Consider the following 24,406-nt stretch of genomic DNA (forward strand, 5'->3'; position numbering starts at 1 on the left):
GTTTTCATTGAGTGAGAAATGATACTTGCTCCAAAAACTACGTGGGAGCAGTTTCTCACAATGATTTATTTTATCAACATCTCTCCACTGCTCATTAAATACCGAGTAAGTTTTTATGCTAACATAAAATGTTGATTTAGTTAACTGTCAATAGTTTCCAGTTTCTTTAATAGAGTTTCCCCCATAGAAGATGGGAAAGAGAGAGCAAGACACAGAGCGGGAAACATTTTGGACGAATGGGTTTTCATTGCAATGTTGTCGCCAGTCGGGACATTAGTGGCGGAATTCCTGTCGAGACGGCTAATGAATAAAATGTTTAAATGCATCTTGCCTTGCGGGAGGTGAGTTTTCTCTGATAAGGTTATGCCATCCATTAGTGCAGAGTAAAACCTTATCTGGAAACCATTTCGTACGAATGAAGTGAAATGGTGCGCTAAAAACTCCCGAAAGGTGAGGGTTTTTATCCCCGCGAGGCATACAGAACTAAGTCTTTACCTTTTAGATTAAAGGGAACATGTTTCAGTATTTATTTAAGAACCAGCTATCAAAAGGTCCATATTTTCTTAGAAATCACTTGCCACGCAAGCACAACACAAGTGTGCGTTAGCACAAAATACTGTTCAAAATATCCTTGCTTAGCGATAATAAACAGGATACCAGTCACAAATTGTTCATGTAACATGGTAGCTTGGCTGGTAAACCTTATTCTGGTTAGCATAACTTTGTTTTGCCCAGCTAACTTTTTTGCTTAAGCAGAATTGGGCCCATGTCATGTATAATTTCTGCTAAGCAATAGGCATAATGGCTGCATTTAAGCAGCTCCATACAGATGGATGGAGCATGGTGATTATATTTTTTAAAGAAAGATTCATAATTGAGTTTTACCTGGCCGTAAGAGGGCGTATCTAAGATATGTAGCGATGTAATCTGGCCATCTATCTCGACCGTCTTCTCGTAGAACTCGTCTTCTTGATTATCTGTGATACAGCAAAATATAAAAACATTGGCCCAAAATAGTTATTGAAGCTATCCGCATGACATTTCAAGAGTGTAAGCTTTGTAATTGAGTGGATATCATTCTTCGGTCGAGAAACAATGAAATATTGTTTTCATATTTCATGGGAAACGGTGGCACAAAGATGAACTGTTCCCAATATTTGGCAGAGATTGTCCACCCCATAAAAGGTTTCTATACTTTGACACACTGTTTTCCTCTCCAATGTGTGCACAGTTTTTTGTTTTTTTGTTTTGGATAAAAGTATCAATTGTTGCTCAATCACCAGTTAGATGGTTAGGGGTTGACTCTGGTACATATTGACTTAACCCATATTTGGCCAAGCGTATTACGTTATCTTGCCTGCCAGAAAGACACTAATGTACAAGAGTACACCTTGTTTACTACACAATTTACATGTTTTATGAATGTCTGTTAACTTGGTGTTCTCCTTCAGCGGTTATGTTGAGCAATGAACCTCGTTATTAGAACCAATCATTCCAACATTGCTATGAATAATGTGAAGGACGTATACAAATGAAGTATAAAGGTGCCTTGAACGGCCTAAGTTTAAAACAGCATGGCATGGAAATGAAGTGTACAGTCAGTCAAGGTCTTACGCCCAGCCATGATAAAGCTAAATCCGATCTCACTCCGTTAATAATTCCCAAAACATATTTTTGTACACTTAAGCACACCTTACAGCATTTTCAGCATTATGTTTTAAACACATGTTATGTATCAACTATTAACGGGTGATCAATCAGAACAGAGGAAAGTGTAATTAGAGTCAAGCGTGACCAGTGGATAGGACTAAACTGGGTAGCGGGGTCTTTGAACATTGCGCGTCAACATATAACGATACCGTCTGCTATCTACTGCTGATAGCAGGCCAATCTGATGAAGGCACATTCCAACGCGTGCTAGTAGCTTACAATCCAGGTATAGGATTATGATACTTTGCAGCGGATAACAACCAGTCTGGATCAGTGCACGACACGGGTGAAGACATAACCCGGTGTCTGGGGCCTCGCCGTCCCGGGACCCGGAAGAGGTGAGACTTATCGTGTAAAGTCGTGACACCACGACGTGCCTACATCAGGCTATCCATTCCATGCACTTACAAGGACAGTCGCCTGTAAACATTGATACTCATAAAGTCTACTCGTGTTACTTGGCTTCTAGACGCGTTGCTTATATGATCAACGTAAATAATCATTACAACATGATGTGCTGGGTGATACAAAACAGGAGTTGCTCCGGAGGGGAAGGGGGGGGGAGGTGGTTAGCAGTCAAAGCAATGCACGAAGTCGTCCTATGGAAGGAAGTTTCATATTGAAGCATAACATGGACGGGTTTACAGAAATAAATCAGACTAAATAAATCATCTCTTTACACTTCAGCTGGCATTAGCAGTCAGACCGAGAGAAAAAAAGATTCTTCAGACGACCATTAATGAAATAACTGAAGCTGGAGCCTCGTTCAATAATACCTCGAGCCACTTTCTGCAGAATATGCTCGTTATTTTGTTATCCGGGCATATTATAACACAAGACGATAGCAGTTTATGGGTTGTGTATACGCCTTATTGCCATCTCTTTATTTAATGATGCTATGCCAGATTTTTCGCCCAAAACATTAACAAATGTATTTGTTTGAGTGAATGGTATTGCAAAGAGTATCACCCGCTCTATCGAAAAAAGTTAAATTTTTACTTTTAATGGTCAGGAACCATGAATTGTTTTTTAACGTTTCTTATTAAACACACAAGAATTGGTCACCTAATATTATTATTCCCGACAAAAACTAATTTTGAGCACTTTATTTCACTGTTGCGGACTTTTTCGATCAATGGCTCACAAGAAAGCTTGTAACTTTCTCGACCCCCATCAAGATACCTTGATGGGGGTCGAGATACACAGTCCACCCCTCCGGAATATATTGTCTGTCTGCATACGAATCAATCGTTATTAGGTACCTGCATTAACCTGCGAAGTTCCCCACTTAAGTGACACATTATCAAGCACAGAGTCTTCCTTTAATAAATCACAGTGCGCGTGGGAAGCGTTGGCCGAGTTCATCCCGGTCAGTGAGCTTGCAGGTCCCTGGGAAAGTTTCAGATCGATCGACCGTTAAAGGCACAAGAAAATTGCCCAGTGAAACAAAGACCATATTTATCAAAATACTGAGTTTGGTCATAATGTTTTAAATATTTATCAAACATCGGGTTTTGAGATATTGAAATTAATTGTTTTCACTCAAAACTATGCATTAGTATCATCTCAAGTGAAAACAAGTTAAAGGGGAGTTTTCCGGCATGCCCAATTTTTTAAGTGGACTACACATGACGTAAATGACCGCTATATTTGATTTAAGACATTCAAAATGTACACGCTTACGCGCTGCGCATAGCTCTCAGCCAATCATAGTCCTCGGTGGCCATGCAAGCGGGTTATACGATTGTGCAAAACTGTAAACATTTAAAAAAAAAAAACAAGTTTACTATTCCCAATTTCTTTACAGAAACCTTTCAAATTACAAATCGTGCATATTATGTTTCACCCACTCTTTTCAGAAAGATATCTTACCCACATGCAGTGTGACCCACATTTTAGTTGTCTGATCATTATGCAAGCTGGTTAAAGGATGTCATCGCTCTTGTAATGTTGGCTATAGTTACTGACATGATACTGTGTATTTGGAGCAGTAGCCTTGGCCCCAGGTCAAACAGTCGATTCGTGTCCAATAATTACAATACAACGCAAGGGCTAAAATTCATAGAGCTGTTTTTACAACTGTGCTAACAACTCTCTGCTAAGCAAACATGAGCAGGATACCACTCACAAATGGTACATGTGACATCATGGTAGTTATCTGGTAAGCATAATGTTGTTATGCTAAGCAAATCTACGTGCTTATAAGCAGCTCTTTAAAATTGTACCCTGGACTACTCCACTCATACTCGGAGCGCATGTGTAAGCCGTGGAATGAGGTGCATGATGGTCTAGGTAGCGATCAAGTTTGTCAAATTTTATAATAGACAATTAGGGCCTTTCCTCACTCAAAGCAACTGGAACACGCAAATTGTATGAAACCAAGTGCAGTGATTACTAGTTTAATTATGTTACGGAGAACGAAGTTGTGTTTTCAACTTCTTTCGTGTGGAAGGGTTCACAGTGATGTAATGGTCTAAAATCTGCCTCGCAGGGGCGGCTTGGCGCTAAAAGGTCGACCGTGCCGGCAAGCAGTTTGAAATCAAAGACCGCGGCACATCCACGTCCGAGTCACGTGTATTGATTCTAGTTTCCTCGAAAAATCCAGGGGACTAGACTCCTGCAGCTGCCTTTCACGAGCTACTATACGGATAGACGGGCCCCTACTTGTCTCTTGAACCCCTATTTTGTGCATTGTGTGACCATCAGGAATCAGACCACTCTGGATTTGTTTTTGTTTGTTTACACAATCATGCTGAGGCTGGTTTTATTTGTATGGATGGTGTTGTTGTAAGCTTATGATTGGTTTACGAAGTCTTGCTTGAGTATAAACAACAAACTCCTGGTTCCGTGGTGCCTGATCTATTTCTGGGTCAGTATGCGATCCGGAGTCTGTCTCTGACATTATATTTAACCTAACGAAGAACTGTTGTCAATGGTATAGTGATCACAACAAATCTGGACTTGAATTTGAACACACGAGATTTTAATGGATAGTGCCCAGCATTTCCGTACGCGAGACATAACGCGGGGCCGAAACTCGTCCTACCCATATCGTTAAAGGCTCAGGACAATAGGCCTATTGGTTATTACTAAAAAAATATAGTTAGCATACAAAACTTACTTGGTAACATGCAACATAGAAGAGCTTTTGAAAGTATAAAACATTGTGAGAAACGGCTCCCTCTTATTTGTTACTGAAATAAAGACACCAGGCCTAAGGCGTTCTATTGTCATCCGAAAGCACACACTTTCTGCAGCGAGGCTCGTTTTTCTTTCATTGTTCTCTTTCAACTTAAATGACCAATTGACTCAACATTTTCACAGATTTTTTAGTTTATGCATATGTTGGAAAACACAATACCGGTCTTAGACAATTACCAAAAATGTGTCCAGTGCCTTTAATGTTGTGTTCAGCATTTCCGAACGCAAAACACAACGCGTGGGCCGAAACTCGTCTCACCCTATCGTTAATGCTCTTTCGACAACTCAATACATTAACATGGTTATTGCTTACAAGCCGTTTTCCCTCCTTCTTCATGGTCTTCTTTTGTTGATAACTGAACCCCTTTGATTAAAAGGCTGTAAAGAATCCGTACATACCGACAAACAAATATGTTTATCAATGTTTAAACACGTTCTTCCTCTACTTATTTTGTCCACTTCTTGAAAAATGCTCTTCCTTTAGGATGCTAGGTGTGCTTGGTCAAATGTCACTTGAGGCTATGCATTCTGTGTATGATAATAGCATCCGATATCTGACGCCAACACGGCAGATCACGTTTCAGCAATATGGAAATTCTTTTTTTTTTCATTTGAAAATCGTTCACTTTCGAAAAGTACGGGTTGAATTTCTCCTGAGGTAACACAGTAATCGGGAAAAAAACTGACCGTCCAAAAGAAAAACGTAAATGTTTTTTTTCATCCGTTCATCGAAAATGAATAACTGATTTGGTTTGGAATAAATATGAAGGATCGGGTGATTGATTTATAATTTGAAATTTAATTCAGTATTTTGTTGTGCTGGTACCGCTTTATCTAAATTTGAAATTAATTCCGCCTGGAACATTGGTGACGTCAAGAAACTATTAATATAAATTATATTTTGTCAAACCAGGCAGTTATTACAAAATATGAGTATTTCTCCAAAGTTGAAAATAAACATTTTGAGAAATGTGTGGAAAATGTTTTGTTACAGTCGTTGTTTTTGTTTATTCTGCCATTTTATTGTTGTTGTTGTTGTTGTTTTGTTGTTGTTTTGTTGTAGTTAGTGTTGTTGTAAGTGTTGTTGCTGCTGTGTTTTTTTTTGTGTTTTTTGGTGTTTTGTATTTGTGTTATATTGTTGGTGTTGCTGTTGTTTTTGTTGTCACTGACGTTTTTCTTTTTTTTTGGTTTTTCGTCGTAGTCGTTGTTGTTTAAATCGTTGCTGTTGCTAATGTTGTTGATGTTATTTATAACATTATTGTTATTTATTCAGCAATCGGAACAATACAATACAATACAATACATAACATACTTCCGGACTTGTGGTTAAACAAAAGCAAAGTTATTACTCTGATCAATATATCTGCTGCCCCACATCTGGCTCTAAAACCGCGATGTTGTTGTTGTGGTTGTTGTGTTGTTGTTTCCTTCTTCACGACCTTTTCTCACAAAATAATTTGTTCGATTGTATTTCTGTTGCAAACAATGTACTCTATTGAACCCCAAGGTTAACCAATGGCGCGCGTCTGTGTCTGCTAACTGGACCGTCTCTGCTAATAGTCTATCACTGCTAACAACCCATTAACAACTCAATCAGATAGTCCAAGACGTGAAAGGTTTCCGACCTCTGACCTCCACATCGGATGAAGCAACCTGCCAAACCTTGCCAGCCATTACTCAAATAACCAAATCAATCTCCCATTGTATCTATAAATAAATACATGAGATATAAATACACCGCACTTTGTAGCTGATTACAGTTTGATGACGTACAACATTTTTTTTGTATTACGATTGAATCAAAGTACGGGTGATGTTATCGGAATAGGTGTCTACGATATTGGTAAACATCTTTTGTATAAAACAGAAGTAAACATGATTTTGACAGTCAATTCAAACTAGATATGTTTTAGACGCTGGGAAATTTAATTAAGTCTAAATTATGAAGGTGTTTTATATTGATTGGAAGAGTGCAGGTATCCGCAGATTGGTTGTATGTTTAAAATCGCGTGTTGTAGTGGAATTAAAAATTCTTGCTTGAAGCATTAGTATGATGGAAAACATTATTGCACATTTGAATACTGCAGACGAAAGATATTCAGCAATCAATGTCATTAACAATTTTATATTTCAAGTTCATATTTTTACCTGGCAAGTAGACACACTCATGGTGTTACCAAAATCCAAAAACATTTACATATATAAGTTTATTTATTTTGTTTTCGATCATTATCAACCACGTGTAATGCCTTATGCCTTAAGCAATACCATCGGTTCAATTAATTTGCAAAAAAATAGAAGGAAAATTCATTCAATCATACTTGATTGACTAACCCCATGTCAGGGTGTGTTTAAAACACAGGACGTTCAACCAAAACGTCATTATGTATGAATTCACGTTATAATGCATGCACTACTCGTGTAATAGCGTAAAGCCCGTTGCATCGTACTGCCTTGAATTTAGCCAAGAGCGCATAAAATGCATGCAATCTGATAAACGCACGTGGAGTCATTTTGTGCATTCACACGGGATACTCATTATCCGATGTGTGAGATCAGGCATAGTCTGGCATCCGTCTCAAATCAATGTGGTGTTTGTTATTCGATGTCAAGTATGCACGTGCTGTTCAAAATTAATAATTAACTATTCACTTGAAGAGATTGCCTAAACATGCAGTGATAACCATGCAAGCACTTCATGGTGTGTGAGTAGCTTATCTGACGAAGAAAGAAACAATTCTGTCACAGCTCCAATTTTGTTTTCCTCGAAAGCGCCTGACCATATTTTCTTGTTTTGGTGCAATTTAAACAATAAATCACTCAGTCCCTGATTTGTGCGAGTTTCAACATACGAGGCCTCAATAATTATTGCCAAATAGGAGTATTAACACACTGGACACTATTGGTAGTTCTTAAAATCCAGTCTTCTCACTTGGTGTATCTCAACATATGCATTAAATAACAAACCTGTGAAAATTTGAGCTCGATTGGGCATCGGAGTGGCGAGATAACTATGAAAGAAAAAACACCCTTGTCACACGAAGTTGTGTGTTTTCAGATGCTTGATTTCGAGACCTCAAATTCTAAACTTGAGGTCTCAAAATTAAGTTTGTGGAAAATTACTTCTTTCTCGAAAACTATGTCACTTCAGAGGGAGTCGTTTCTCACAAAGGTTTTATACTACCAACCTCTCCCCATTACTCGTTACCAAGTGAGGTTTATTATGCTGATAATTATTTTGAGTAAGTACCAATAGTGTCCACTGCCTTTAAAGTCTGTTTTCGATTACGATGGACTGTTTGGGAAATCTGGAATTATGTGCGTTATTTCACAAGTAATAACCGCAAGTGAGTCGACAATTGCTCATCAGATGCTTTGTAACTTCTTAAGAGCGATTTATCCTCAACACTTACTAGCTATCTTGAATCTTGAATTGTTTATAATCTCCAAGCATTGATGCTGTCCAGGACAGATTCATAGTGGGTTGTATAATTATGCAACTGTACCAGTTTAGTGAGATTGTGGAGTTTCAATATTTCATATTCTACTGAAATGTTTCTACTCGCTTTATATACTGTGAGTGCAAAGGAAATGTATTCGCACTTTTAAACCACACCCTCTACTAGCATATTAGTAACGCATTTTAAATAGGCCGGGTTAAGACTTGTACATATCGGCACCATCATGTATTCTTCTTCTTCTTCTTCTTCCTTATTCAGTACCGACTCAATTACATGAGCAATAACGTACTGTCAAACCCCACTGAGCACCAGGAAGTACTGTCGCGCTCTGCTACCTCCAGACGCTAGCCACATAAAATATGGGGAAGTGTATTGCACAAACATAAAGTGCTTTTTACACATTAATCAAAATATCCATGGGCATGACAATAATCCGCTTAATTGCTATTGACATCTGCTCATGGTTAAAAATAGCGAGTTTGAATTGTCGATGCTTTCCACTCAACGATTTCCACACATCCGTTTAATAACATTATGTAAATAAAATACATGAATACAGAAAAACGCTTATTAATATTGGTCAGTATGGTTTTGTTTGTACGCTGTGTATTGTTGTTTTCTTCCTAAAGCGTGAAGCGCCGTATAAAATCGTTTATTATTATCGTAACACAGTAAAGCCCGAAATACATTTGGACGAGTTCGAGAAGAGACAGTCACGGACCAGTCTTACTGAGACACCCATTTGAGATCCATCAGGTGGGATTGACCAATCAATTTCAAACAATATTCAAAAGTCGAACACATGCACGTGGTCAGCGGCGTTATAAAATCACATACCACATCTCGTCTCTCTTAAAACCGCCCAGGGATCCTGCCTATTATTGTAAGGTGACAACTTGTTTGTTATTTTCGGAAACCTTGGGGTTCTATTTTAAGTCGCATAACAGCATGCCGACCCAACCCTGGGAGCTATATTTATCCAGCATTGACGTCAATCCACTGAAGTGTATGTTTCCATCAGAGAGAGGTACGCCACTCTCTGGTATGGTGGCCCTGAAGGGACATCGCATATCGCAAACGTGTGCGCATACGTATGCAATGTCGTGAAACAATTCGCAAATATGTGCGCACACGAATGCAATGTCGTGAAACAATTCGCGAATATGTGCGCACACGTATGCAATGTCGTGAAACAATTCGCAAATATGTGCGCACACGTATGCAATGTCGTGAAACAATTCGCGAATATGTGCGCACACGTATGCAATGTCGTGAAACAATTCGCGAATATGTGCGCACACGTCTGCGAATATTATTTGCGATGTCGTGAATTTAATTGCATACCATGTTGCATACCTTTGAATAAAATGTCTAATGATCTGGGGGGTTTCTTTCCAACAGTGAGATAAGCGGTAGTCATTGCAGCAGTAGTCTTTGTTGTGAGGCAAGCGAGGCGTGTGGTCGTCCTTGGCCTGGTGCCAAGTTCCTGTGTATACACATGCTTTACAGAGGTAGCCTGCTGTAGCGCCACAGTACTCCCTAGATCGGTAACAAATTATCCACAACTATGACATCATCCTAATGGTATGCAACATGGTATGCAATAAAATTCACGACATTGCAAAACAAATCGCACTCGTGTGCGCACATATTCACGATTTGGTTCACGAAATTGCATACGTGCGCGCACATATTCACGATTTGGTTCACGAGATTGCATACGTGTGCGCACATATTCGCGATTTGTTTCACGACATTGCATACGTGTGCGCACATATTCGCGAATTGTTTCACGACATTGCATACGTGTGCGCACATATTCGCGAATTGTTTCACGACATTGCATACGTGTGCGCACATATTCGCGAATTGTTTAACGATATTGTATACGTGTGCGCATATATTCGCGATTTGTTTCACGACATTGCATACGTGTGCGCACACGTTTGCGTTATGCGATGTCCCTTCGGGGCCACCATACTCTGGCGCGCTCGGGTGACCAGGTCTCGTCACGTAGAGTGGAATTGGTTAAGATCGGTGAATCATTGAAAAACAACTCGCAATTTACAGCCTGAACATTGGGGCTGGAGGGCTTAGGGATGGGACCGTGAGGCGTCAGTTTATCCTAACCATATAAACCATACACACTCTCCTGAGAGTAAATATACCAGTTTTAGAAGCTCGGGCAATTATACCCACTTGGTGTTTGCTTTCATTACGTTGTCCATTTAGCGACTAGATGGAGGCGAGAACCCTTGTTTGAAGACCAAAGAAATGATGAGCCTCTCATCAGTTGTAACCCCCCCCCCCCCCGCCCGCCACCCCCGGGGTCGTGGTAAGTCATCAAACCTTATACAAGTCATCTATACAACTCAGGCTATCTAGGGTTTGGTGTGATCCGATGATGAACTGTAAAACACGCGCCGTGTTGTTACATGCAACAATAATACACCGACAGTTGATTTTGAAGAAAAACTATTTAATGAGAGCGTTTGGGTTTATACTATCGTCAAGCTGTCGAGCCTGTTGTATATTATTACTGCCGTCTTAACGTGGGAAAATGTCAGGCAGTGCTGGACACCAAGACAATTTTTTCACAGTTAATACTGAGAACATGTTTTGCAGTCTATATAATATATGAGGAAGGCTTACCTCTGAGACTGACAACCTCAGGGAAACGATTAAAGTTGGAGAAAGTAATTCATTCGTGATTATTTGGTTGAGTTGCCTTCGAGAAACACTTGTATTTTATTTATTAATTTTCAAGTTTTCTCCTTGAATGTGACTTCAATTCCGATGGAAATATTTCACAGAAAGAAAGCGGTTCTAGTATGAACTCCATAATCAGTAAAGCTGTCTGACTGCAACTTAAGAATTATGTTTTCTTTTAATCTCGTTCCTGTTTAATACCAAACAAAATTATTATAATTATCATTATTATTTTATTACGTATTCGGCATAACAAAAAGAACAATACAAAATAAATGTTATAAAAGAATAAAAAGAACAGCTAGGACAATCTGGTTGAGTGTTACACGCTAACCGATTCAGGAAATGGGGCACGACATTGCTGAGTCAAGGATACAAATGAAAAACGCCTTACAACTAATTGTAATTAATATTGCTGATGGAAGTCGTGACAGCTCGTTTGGTCGAAGAGATGTCGTACACGACACTAGAAATAAACAAAATAAATATTTTAATATTTATTTTGTTAAATAATACATTAATAAACGGACGGATTGAAAAGATGCCAGTGTACTTTTCGGCTGATTGAAGTATGAAGTATTTTCTTGGTGCTTAATATAATTGCTTTATGTAAAAGAGCTTCTAATTATTACACAGAATTACAACTTACAAGGTCGAACATTGCGCCGAAAACCTTTTCATAATTGTTCCATACTTTGAAAATTACTGCTCCCAGCGTCATTGACATTACAATTTAGTAATTTATGAGGGGTTCTTTTATGGATCAAATAATCCTTAGTTCCTAATACCATTCTTTAATCGAGGTCGGTAAGAAAAAACGTCTGGTGCCTCACCTGGGAATGACAACTGGTCATCCACCGGTGTGACAACCGTGTACTTACATTTTAAGGTACTTTATGATTGGTAGAGCTTAAAGGCAGTGGACACTATTGGTAATTACTCAAAATTATTATTAGCCACAAACCTTACTTTGTGACGAGTAATGGGGAGCTGTTGATAGAATAAATCAATGTGAGAAACGTCTCCCTCTGAAGTAGCGTAGTTTACAAAAAAAGAATAGTTTTCATGAATTCGATTTCGAGACCTCAGAAGTAGATTTTGAGGTCGAGATACCAAGCATCTGAAAGCACACAACTTCGTGTGACAAGGGTGTTTTTTCTTCCATTATTATCTCACAACGACGACAATCTGTGTAGTCACACAATAGCTACCAATTTCGGATGATTGTTCAATTTCGGGTGTTAAAAAACACACTAGATTCTGTTTACACAAATACATTGGTGTTATTTTAACACTCTGTTAATTATGATTATTTTAAAGCTATCTAAATATGGCAACACACGTGGTGTCGATTTTAACATCACGGATTTAGTAGACTTGTTTCAAGTCCCATTCTCGTTCGTGTGAGAGGTCCCTATAAGCATATACCCCAAATTTAACTATAAAACAACACGTAGCATACACAGTAGTGCGCGCTCTCGCCGTCAACAGGTTTTGGAATGCAGAGCGTCACAAAAAAATATTTTCCTGAGATTGACACTTGAGTCAAGTCTACGGATTTAGCAGGTTCTCGGTCCTGTTTAATACCTTTAAGTGAAAACTATTAGATCAAAGCTTGCCCCGGGTAAACGAGAGAGGTTTTTCTCACCGACCGCATTTCGCAAAAGCTTCGTTACAAAAATTCTTCTCTCCATGTTGCGCACCGATAACCCATAAACGTGTCTGTGCATGCAGAGTAACGTATAACCCCACGAACAACTTGGCGCATCGTATTCATTTAAATCCACACATTTTGAACGCAGAAAATAGAACTGCTTTTTCCCTCCCCCGCGGGGTTGACCAGAAATCATTAAAACTTGGACTGTGATTCCACGACTTCTGGTAATTTCCTGTGGGAAACAACCTTAAGAGCAGTTGTCCAAGTTCAAATTCTAACGTGATTCTTCTCCCCCTGACATGTTGCACCTCGGGTATCTCGACGAATCTAATTTAGGTGGGTTTTTTTTCGTGTGAGTCATCGCATATACGGCGATTTTGATTTTTGTTGTGTTTCAATTTCCCGGGGGCGCTGCGTGTGGCAATTATGCGCTTGGGTATTCCTATCGTCTCAAAAGGCATTGTATGTGCGTTTTTAAACTTTTTTTCCCCTTGATGTTTTTCCTCCATGGAAAGCCAAAGTTGAAAGATTTGAATTCTACCCGAGGGTGGCATTTCAGCTGGTCCGTATTTAGAACTTCCGTGAATTTCTCCATCTAAAATATTCAGGTTTTTTTTCATGTTCACTCTAACTGTTAAATATTTCTCTACTTTCTCTATTTTATTCTGGATTTAACAATGATTGTGCCTTTGTAAATTGCTTGTATAAAAATAGTTTTAACAGATTACATTTATATCGTGCAATACCTTTATGACAACTCTACTGCCCTATAAAGGGTCCATGTACCTTTTGTAGGGCAAAAAACACAGTTTGAAAATAATAGTGGTAGAAAGCTTCCCTTAAAATATTGCTTGCTGAGGTGATGTAGTTTTTGAGAAATGAGTAAAATAATGTCATGAAAAAAACTGTTGTCCCAGTGATCATGAGACGAAAATTATTGTAGTATGTAAAATAGTATTTTCATGACATTGTTTTACTCATTTCTCAAAAACTTCTGCACCTCAGCAACTAATATTTTAAGGTACGTTTTCTATTATCTTCTAACGGTGTAAAGTTTAATGTAAATTATTTTGTGGACATTGTGTCACAAAAAGTACCAATTAAATCCTTGAAACATTAACGAAACATTGCAGAGAAAAAAAAAGGAAAATGCTACTTAGAGTGAAGAAGTCAATCGTAAACAATTTGGTTTTTAACTTGGATTAAAGTACTGATTAAGTGAAGATGATTGGCTTAAGATCAAAGATAAAGATGATTGTGATTACTGTGTAGTTATTTGATGAGACAAATGAATTGTTCAGGTACTCCTTTGGTAAAAAGCCTTTATACATTCTGGCCCACTTAGATTTTCTTCCTGTTTTACGCTCTCCCCTACGCACAAAAAATGACTTTGATAGGTTTGTTTGCGATAAATGTTGCCCCCTTTAATTTTCTTTCGGTTATATGCTCTACCAACACACACACAAAGCGCTTTGATGAGTTTGTTGGCAATTATACCCGATCAGCGGCCTTTCTTTGTGCGGCAAAAAAGCAAGATTAATAATAACTTATAAGGATCATGAAACCAGATTAGATGGATCATACTCATTCAGCGCAACTCTAGCAGAACCGAAACATTTACGACTCTCCCGGGAAATCAAACGAAACCAAATGAAACAAAAGAAATCTATGGAAAGGGTTTACAACAAAATAAATATGTCCTCACCATAGCGCCGAGGCATGATAAGTTACCACTGCCTTATAATAATTATAATAATAAGACATTTGTAAAGCGCCTAAATGCAAAAAGCCTCTAAGCGCATCCATAAAGAGAACAATAAAATAAACAATGAGAGAAAGATACAAGATACAAATAAGAAAATTACGAAAAAAAGCAGCTTTAAACAAATGAGTCTTCAACAGGGACTTAAAACATTGTAAAGAATTAGCTTGGCGAATATGCACTGGAAGACTATTCCAAAGAAACCAGAACGCAAATTTCATGAAGATAGTAAGCAGCGACAAATCATGCTTAGCAGACACATCGGTTATCAGCAAAACTGGCTTGCAGTGTACATTACTTGTGACTGGTATGCGCTTGTTTGTGCTTAGCAAATTTACTTGTATAAGCTTTTTGTCGGCTCACGACGACACTAGATTGCGGATATGTCATGGTTTATCCATAAGACTCTAAACTTTAAAGGTCACAAACTCGTGTTTTGAAGAGCGTTGCTAGATTCACTGCATCATGGAGACCGTAAACAAAACAGGAGAGTGAACACAAAAGGGTGCTCAAAAAGGAATTCTTTTTACAAAGCCTTTATGGGTGGTTTTAAGCTACTGTGACAAAGGAAAGAACAAAAGATGTATCCACGGGGGTGCAAAACAAAGGAAGTATGCTATACCTTCACTTCGCTTGAGAAACATCACAAAACTCTATAGTATCGTGAAGAATGCATTCAACTGCACTTGGCTGATTACACAAAGTGACATCTCGTTATTAAAATGCACTGCCGAACAGTTTGGAAAGAAGCCAAGAAAAAATGTGTCTCAATATTAAAACTGTAATGCAGACAAAAGTACTTGTCACGATGAGCGATCCAGGCACCATTTTAAAAATGAGTCAAACAACTCTTGGAGTCTACATCTGTAAGTTGGTTTACTGTTAATTGCAACTTCTAGAAAAGACAACTGGAGTGATTTTTCGAGAGAAACCGCTGTTGCCATAAAACATCATTTCATAATAGGCGAAATTTATCACATAATTTTCTTTACCAAGGAAGCAACCAAAGTGTGGCTAGGAAGGGTACACTCGTTGGATGCATAACAAGTTGCTCTATTTAGTTTTTTACTATCAAGAAAATTACGTGGAATTCTAAATATGTTTTTTTCCCCTTCAATATCTCTCATAAGACAAGTATTGCGAATGATTTCTTTTGACACGTTTTATTGACGAGGCAGATCCAGTTTAAGATGTTCGAGATGTGAAATGAACTTCTCGATTTTTGGAGCAGGTATTTGATCTAGGTAAATACTTGAAGTAATATAGACTCCCCACGCTGTTGCTTGATGAAAAGAAGGTTCAAGTGGAAAGCCTTTCTTGTTTCTTTATAAATAGGAGATAAATGTCACCTATTCTAACGGTAGAGGCTTCACCTTGCAAAGTCATTTTATTATTCACGTCTCTACATTTAAATTAAACACAACTGACATGGTGGGCGTTTTAAACCATTGCTCAATCAAGGAGCAGCACCGGAACTCACAACAAGCCCACGCGCAGGTTGGGAGCTTCTAAATCGCCCCACCAACAAAACAGTGTGCACCGGTAACAGGTGCAGTCATGGAGAGATGCATCACAACCATGCATGTGAATTGTTCAAGGCAGAAATTTCACGGTTGTTTAAATCGTTTTGCGCGTCGTAAATACAGCTTTTTGCCGCGCAAATTGGTAAATGTATTGTTTACGTCTATCGTTGCTGAGCCTCCCGGATCATGCATTAATATGTCCTCTTGATATTTTTCTTTTTGAAATCAGTAAAATGTTTTGTCTCCGACTGTTAGTACATATTGTTAGTTATGTTTTACTTTATTCTTATTTTCAAGACACGGGACCATAATGTAAAACAGCAGTTGTGCTGGTATTTGTATCCTGTACACAGATATTGAAATATATAAACAAGTTATATTGGGTATAGACGTGATTCAAACGCACCCAGACTGCATAAAAGCTACACCATTCTAAGAACAGATTAATTAAATTTGCGCCCCGTGACAAATAAAATGGCGACCAATCGGCACGGTTCAATGGTCCCTGACACAATTGCATATCTGGTTTCCTGCACTTTATTAACCCCGTTGGTAAAGATAACTTCGGTATCTGACTATCTGACGTCACTCCAATGAACACAACATGGAGGCTCAATGGAGCAATGCATGATGGGAACTTAAGCGCTGGGACCATGATATCAAAACAGCCACAATGCATTCCCTTACTATATTCGTCGGGGTACCAACAAACTTTCAGGAATAAATTCCTTGACATGCAGAAGAAAACTAAATTCCATGACTTCTTTGATGGCTTTAAATTCTATGGGGTTTCCATATGGGGAGTTCCAAACTTAACGTTCAGCACCTGGATTGGTATCACTCGTTAAAACAACGGCTCTGTGTTTATAGGTTGGTCCCCTGTTTTTGCTTTACCCCTTTCAACACCTGCCTTGGGAATGTCAATCTTTACCTCCCAGAGGATCGTCCGTGTCCATTCATTTTCACCACGCTGTCACAGCTTCCCGCCCTTTTATTCATCCCTATGGATTTACCGCGTGTTTCTCAACATCAACACGCAAAGGAAATCCTTCGACTTTCCAGTACAATCTTAACAAAACTGATGACGCCATCACTGGAGAATACACAGGGCAGCTGAAGACCTAGAAACTGAACATAGCCGCAGCATAAGCATGAATCGAAACTATCCATCAATCGATTCTGCAGTAGCACATTGCTGCTGCCTTAAAAGCTGTATATATTTTGGCGGTGATGAAATAAGCGCCAAGTCTTAATCTGTCTGAGCTGGATGTCACATTCCAGAAGTTGATTGAAACATTTCTATGGTCAGCCATCTCCAGATATGGATATCAAACACGTCTATATAGAGTATTACATCTGCACTGTTTGTTGATAACATTCAGCTGGAACTTGCTGATTTGATATACAATGAAGGGTTGAAAGTAGTGTACGTTGAGGAAGAGACCTCAGATAAAAATGTATCCTATGGTTACGAAAGATCATTAAGAAGAATGAGATGGAGTTGAGGAAGGGGAGGAGGGGTGCAGGGTGGAGGGGGAACAGGGTGACAGGAAGGATTAAGGGAAAAGATGTGGAAGGTTAGAGGAGGGGAAGGAGACGGTATGTGGATGAAGGTTAAAGGGTGGAGGGTGTTGGGGAGGAGAATGATGAGGGGAGGAAGGTAAAGAGAGGAGTAATGTTTTAGGGAGGGGAAGGTGACATGAAGAAGGTGAAATGTAGGAAGAAGGTGACGGTATAGAGTGGAATGTTAAAGGGAGGAAGGTTAACTGGAGGTAGGTGACATCGGGAGAAAGGTCAAAGGGGAGGAAGGTGAAAAGAGATGGAGAAAAAGAATGTGACAAGAGGGAGTTAGGTCACAGAGAGGGGAAGGAGAATCACTATTCTAAAAAAAAAAAATCAGAAAATCCCTGCACTCAAATAATATCCCGGGTAGCGGGTAAGCATTGACCTGGATTCTGTGTCCCGTGAAACCACATCTTAGATGATCTGAAAATCATCTGCCACAGCTCATGTTACCTTCATCCCCCATAACTAAAATAGAGGTGACACACAGCGTCTTGTTTGCTCCGTTGTTTAAATTACAAGTCTACGCATCTTGAGACGTCCTGTTAATTTTCACCTTATTGTGATTTTTGTATTTTAAATAATATAATAATAATAATAATAATAATGATGTAGGTTTTCTCGGCCAATTTCGAAAAATGAGCAGCCAATTTAACAATCAAGCTATTCTATTTCGCGCGAAATCGACTGCTACTCTAAAGGGTAATTCGATTTCGTTAGGAAACAAAATGGCCTAAACATGTTTAAATTATAAACATGCCTAGATCATGTTGATACCTAATCCAAAGGATTCAAACACACGCATGGATCTTAACATGTTTTAGTTTATAACCTACATGTAAAAAAGTGGGTACAAATTTTACAAAACTTGCGCTTAAAAATGGGTTGAAAAACTTAACACTATTTTTAGAGTGTACATTCTAAAAAAGAATTCATGCTCCATATGGCGCATAATATCACATGAGCTTCACCGAGCCAATAGCCGGCATAATGTTACCCCCAGTCTCTCTTAATGACTTAACGCATGCTGCCAGGAGAAAAGTGTCGCTTTTCCCTCCAGTATTAATAAACCACGCGTAGCGGAGAGGGATAATGTGCACATGATCTACATGGGTAATTACTGTCGCTATCTGATTGGTAGCTCATTAATGGGGTTTGACGCCTAAGGGTGTTGGGTGAGAAAGATGATGGAGTGAGTGGTAAACCATAACCTTCATGTGGATCTAGGGTGACCAAAAGGCTTACTATACCTCCGGTAGATGTCATAATTGTTTCTGGGTTATTACAGATTGTTATGTTTTTCACAATGATTTATACTTGCTTTGTAAATCTTTGTGCTTTCATGAGTCATGCGGGACGCAAAATAATAATTATTTTGGTTTGAAAAAAAAAACTATTTAAAAGAAAAAATAAGCTATATATTTTGTGCACCATTTTACTGTATGTGTGTTTGTACATCTTGCCCATCCTGAACCATCACATTACCTTGCCCCACCTCCCGTTCACAATTGCTCATGTACGGACACCACCAGTATAGAGCAGTGAACAGTGCTACCAGAGTCCGTCTAGATCTCATTTAAAACAAGTTAGCTATTACAAAATTACACTATTTAGCACAATAACTAACCTCCTTCGGACTGAACCAACTGACTCTTTCAAGTACACGACATATTTTGCAATATGAAGTGGAACTGACGTCACGATCAAAGTATAGGCCTCGCTTTACGTGGCTGTAGGCTTACATGTCATTATGAACCCTTACCCAGTTACTGCACGTGCGAACTTTCTATAGGGGACGTGGTGTGTGTGCAGTTTAAACTGGGTTCATACACATCCACAAGCCTGGTTTAATTATGACGACACGATTCCTTTAAAGGCACTATAGACAGGTTTGGTCATCGTCAAAGACCAGTACTTTTATCAAGTGTATCACAGCATATATGCATCAAACAACAAACCTGTGAAAATATAGGCTCAATTGGTCATCGAAGTTGAACGATTATAGTGACAGGAAAAAAAACACTCGTGTTGCACAACTGTGTATGCTTTCAGATGCTAATGCTTCAGGTCTGATGTAGTCTTTCAATATTTGTGTGAGAAATTTCTTCTTTCTCTAAAACTACGTTTACTTCTTTCACAGTGAGCCATTTCTCACAATACTTCATACTATCAACAAGTCAGTTGCTAAGCTAACAATTATTTTGAGTAATTACCAATAGTGCATTTAAAGGAACACGCTGCCTTGGATCGGTCGAGTTGGTATTTGAAAAGCGTTTGTAGCCGTTTGTTATAAAATGCATTATGTTTAGAAAGATATTTTAAAAGTAAAATATAATGATCCAAACAAGTATCATTTGAAATTTCGTGGTTTTCCTTTTACATCGCCGACTAACACGGTCAGCCATTTATGGTTGACGCCCATAGTCAAAGGAAACCACACAATTTCGAGGCAAGTTTGTGTGGATCATTGTGTTCTACTTTTGAATCATCTTTCTAACCATATACCAAACGGTCACAAACACTTTTCAAAGACCAACTCGACCGATCCAAGGCACCGTGTTCCTTTAAATGATTTGGGTACTTTTTCAAAATGTCCATAGATTTACATTAAACTTACAGGGTTTGAAGATAATAATAGTGGAAAGCTTCCCTTCAAATATTACTTACTGAGGTGCTGTAATTTTTGAGAAATGGGTAAAACAAAGGAATAAAAATAGGTTTTGGTCTCATGAGACGAAAATTATTTTCATGACATTGTTTTACTCATTACCAAATAAATACAGCACCTCAGCACGTAATATTTTCAGGGAAGTATTCTACTGTCATTATCTTCAAACTGTGTAAGTTCAATGTAAATCTGTGTACAATGTTTTTTTGTCGTAAAAAAAAAGTACCTAGCCCTTTAACAGGATCCACTGAACCATAGACATGATGAAAACAACAAGTCTGAAGGTGAGATAAATAGTAAAAGTATAATAAAGTCAACCCCTAATTTTTGACTAATGAACAAGTCTAGTGAAATGTCTTTTGTCGATGAACTACCCATTTATTAAAGTCGTTGCTAACAGAAAAAACTTAACGTCAATCCAGGCATCGGTGTTGGTGCTATTCGGCCTTGTTTTGTTTTGTTTTGATTCAACGCCACAAAACAGAGGTAGTGGCAGTAAAATAACAAACCTGTGAAAATTTGAGCTCAATTGGTCGTCGAAGTTGCGAGATATGAATGAAATAATAAAAAACACCCTTGTCACACGAGGTTGTGTGCTTTCAGATGCTTTATTTCGAGAACTCAAATTCTAAATCCGAGGTCTCGAAATACAATTCGTGGAAAATTACTTCTTTCTCGAAAACTACGTTACTTCAGAGGGAGCCGTTTTGAGGAATTACCAATAGTGTCCACTGCCTTCAATGTGTGCCTGACTTCAAGATTAGAAGGCCCCAGTGGCGTAACCAGAGGGGGGGGGCAGGGGGAGGCCTGCACCCCCCGCTCAGAACCCTTGCCCCCCCCCCCCACCCCACAAATGAAAATGTCTAGTTACGCCATTGAAAGGCCTTCCTTTGACATGGCCTTAGTTTGAAATTCAACATCCGAAATGATAATATAACTAGACATAAAGCTTTGTGTCATCTTTTCCACAAATATCATCAAATCAATCTGAAGTACCATTGTAAAAATATATACCCGGAAGTTTTACACAAATCATGGAGGTCATAATTCTCGCGATGTCCGTTTATACGATGGGATAATTGTTTCATTATACCCCAAGGTAAAACAAGGGAATCATTGAGAGTAGATAGCGACTCGTACAGAGACTATGTCACCCGTAGACCCGCAGCTGCAGCTAGAATATGCGATTTATTTTCCAATGGTACGGTAGATCATTGTGTTTTTGAGAAGTTAAAGTCTCTATACTTCAAAATAAATACTAAGATACAATTATAAACTTAATCTAGAAAAACACTTGTTTGGATTTTCCAGAAAACACCGAGTATACTGTGAGGGCCCTATATGGTTGCTTGGATTTTTGTAGGCAGTGGACACTATTGGTAGTTACTCGAAATATTTATTAGCATAACTTACTTGGTAACGAGTAATGGGGAGCGGTTGATAGTATAAAACATTGTTAGAACGGCTCCCTCTGAAGTGACGTAGTTTTTGAGAAAGAAGTCATTTTCCATAAATTTGATTTCGAGACCTCAGGTTTAGAATTTGAGGACTCGAAATCAAGAAACTGAAAGCACACAACTTTGTGTGACAAGGTGTTTTTCTTCCAGTATTATCTCGCAACTTCGATGACCAATTGAGCTCAAATTTTCAAAATGTATGTTCAGATACACCAAGTGAGAAGACTGGTCTTTAACATTTACCGATAGTGTCCAGGGTCTGTAAGACGAGAGAAAAATTTCTTGCACAATACTCGATTCAAATGACACGAGTCCGCCACTGCTGTGAAAGAGGAGTTGGCCAAATCACCAACATTCCACAACAGACTTACAATAGCGATGATAACAATACAAGTTACACAAATATTTCCTTCAAGTTACTCAAAGCAGGGGTATCGTAATTTCACAGCGATGAAAAATGGCAAAGTTAAAGGCAAACAAACTTTAATTTACATTTCATCCAAACTGGTAAACCTTGTCTTCTATGAGCACCACTTTTCGTTGCTCAAAAAGTAAGCTCAGCAATCGCAAAATAACTAAAAACAGATCATGTGTAATTTTATTAATGTTGGTTTAACCCTTATACAGAATGTGTGTTAGCACTGTATAATACTCAGTACTTTCTCGAGCTATGTGAGAAAAAAAAAACAGGCATATTACTTTGGTTGGATTCAAACCCATGTGTAATGTTATCAAACAATTGTGTTATTGTTTTACCTGAAAGCATTGATTCGTAGTCGTTGACATCGGTGAAGAACGAGGATGAAAACTGCTGGAGTAGCGCTGATTTCCCCACCCCTGTGGTACCAAGGAGCACCACTCTGAGAACAGGGGGTTGCTGAAGTACTGGAAGATCTTTGAGTGATAAGAAAGGGAGGCTTGAACTTCTCCCTCTGTAGCTATGTTCTTGCTGTTGCCTGATTGTCATGTCCGCTATACTCCAGTGCAACGACTTGGTCACAGTACTGATGGGTGAGGCTGGCTGGTCCAGCCAATGGTCGTCATCGTCGTAGGGGTGATGATGGTGATGGTTCGGGGTGGACGCCCGGTGGTTGTGGGGGTCCAGAGCCCCGGGCCGGACCCCTCTTTTGATGTTCCGTTCAATCATGTGGCTAGCTAGCGCAGGGTCTGAAGCAGCAGCAGAGGCACGTCGGGCCTGCTTGTCGAGGAGTCGGGCTGCCGTCTTTCGTTGCAATGCTCCCAACCCCGGGAGCACCAAACCTTTTATAAGAAGGGAAGAGAGTCCGTGGAACTTGGCTCAGTTCCCTGAAAACTGTGAGTCAATCCCGAAGATGCAGTAACGTGTTCCCCTTGGAGTTACAAAGAAACACAAGTTGGCAGGTGTACAAATAAACGCAAACGGTAAATCGACAGGGTAGTCTGGTTGTTGTTATATACAGATGGTTAAATACTGCTCAGGCGAGCTCTGAACTCGCATCTGATGATTTCCGTCTTCACAACAAGGATATATTTACATTTAAACAACATAGTGCAGTAACACGCTGCGCGCTCGCTTGAGGACAATCGAAGTGAATACAGGTTTTGACCAGGGCTACATTGTCCCACAGTGTAGCAACTTATTGTGTGGTGGAGCTTCGCGCTGCAGCGAATCACACTCTTCTCCACATAAGGCTGGAGAGCAGGTTGTACGTCACTGCTACATCGGTGTGCTGCCTCATCAAATCGAGTCATCGAATCAAATCATCTCGAGTAAAGGCAATGCAACATTCATCATCCATCAAAACCAACTCTGCATATCACGTCATCATCTCCACTGCGCATGCTCCCAAAGAGATCCCAACCACCACATGCTGTGTGGATGTCCGATTGCTCCGGCGTGTGTAGAGAACTCATTACCCACGACTGACACACTATTTGTCAGCGTACGTTCTGTAATACACCAACCATTTATCAAGTATAAATTTTATTCATAGGGAGCTATTGCCAGCACAATGGGATGCGGTCTTCTGTGTGTGACCGATGGTTGTCCTGGCAACTGCTGATGTCATTGGGATGATGAAAGTTTTAGTTCAGCGACACGTTGAGGAGGAGAGTGGCGGTTCTTGACTGTATGCACGCCGTGTACACAAGCTGCGTGCAAAGTAATAAAGCGCGCCGAATGTTTTTTCGTTTACTTGGGTTTTGTGGCGGGTGAATCATGATGCTTTAAGAATCTGATCGTCATGTAGGTTACACCAAAATCAAATGAGTTAAAAGCCTGACGTGTAATGTCATGGGTAGGAGAGGAGTTGAACATTTGGAAAAGATGAGCAATAAGTGAGCAAAACCTAAGTCGTGAATAGGTGCATCTGGTTTGTTTGCTTCATCAGGAACCCGAAGCAATCAGAGTGACATTAACATGTTTTGAGAGTCACGAATTACGGAGCGCCAAATTTAGAAATGTTGTATTTTTGAATCACTATTAGGGCGAAGGTGTGTTTTCAGAAACACAAGGGCGTAGTTGTGTTTCTGAAACACAAGGGCGTAGTTGTGTTTCTGAAACACAAGGGGGTAGTTGTGTTTTTGAATGACAAGGTGAGATGTATTTTTATTCTAAATCTGAGTCATCGGGGGAGAACCCTCAAAGGCCATAAAAGGAAGGTTTTTGTTATAAGAACACCCCCCCCCCCACCTATTCAAACCATCCCTCAATTTA

The 24,406-nt window shown here is 39.3% G+C and overlaps 1 protein-coding gene across 1 annotated transcript in view; it reads right to left on the minus strand.

Moving 5' to 3' along the window:
- The window catches only part of LOC139935281 (ras-related protein Rap1-like), a 33,000-nt gene extending 9,698 nt beyond the window's left edge, over positions 1–23,302 (minus strand). Inside the window, exons 1-2 of the mRNA XM_071929795.1 lie at positions 22,468–23,302; positions 886–977 (exon numbers count right to left, since the gene is read on the minus strand). Coding sequence (XP_071785896.1) covers positions 886–977; positions 22,468–22,858 — 483 coding nt within the window. The 5' untranslated portion in view covers positions 22,859–23,302. The remainder of the gene's footprint in view (positions 1–885; positions 978–22,467) is intronic.
- Positions 23,303–24,406: the final 1,104 nt, after the last annotated feature.

The sequence above is a fragment of the Asterias amurensis genome, chromosome 3 (genome assembly GCF_032118995.1).
Source record: "Asterias amurensis chromosome 3, ASM3211899v1".
Taxonomy (NCBI): domain Eukaryota; kingdom Metazoa; phylum Echinodermata; class Asteroidea; order Forcipulatida; family Asteriidae; genus Asterias; species Asterias amurensis.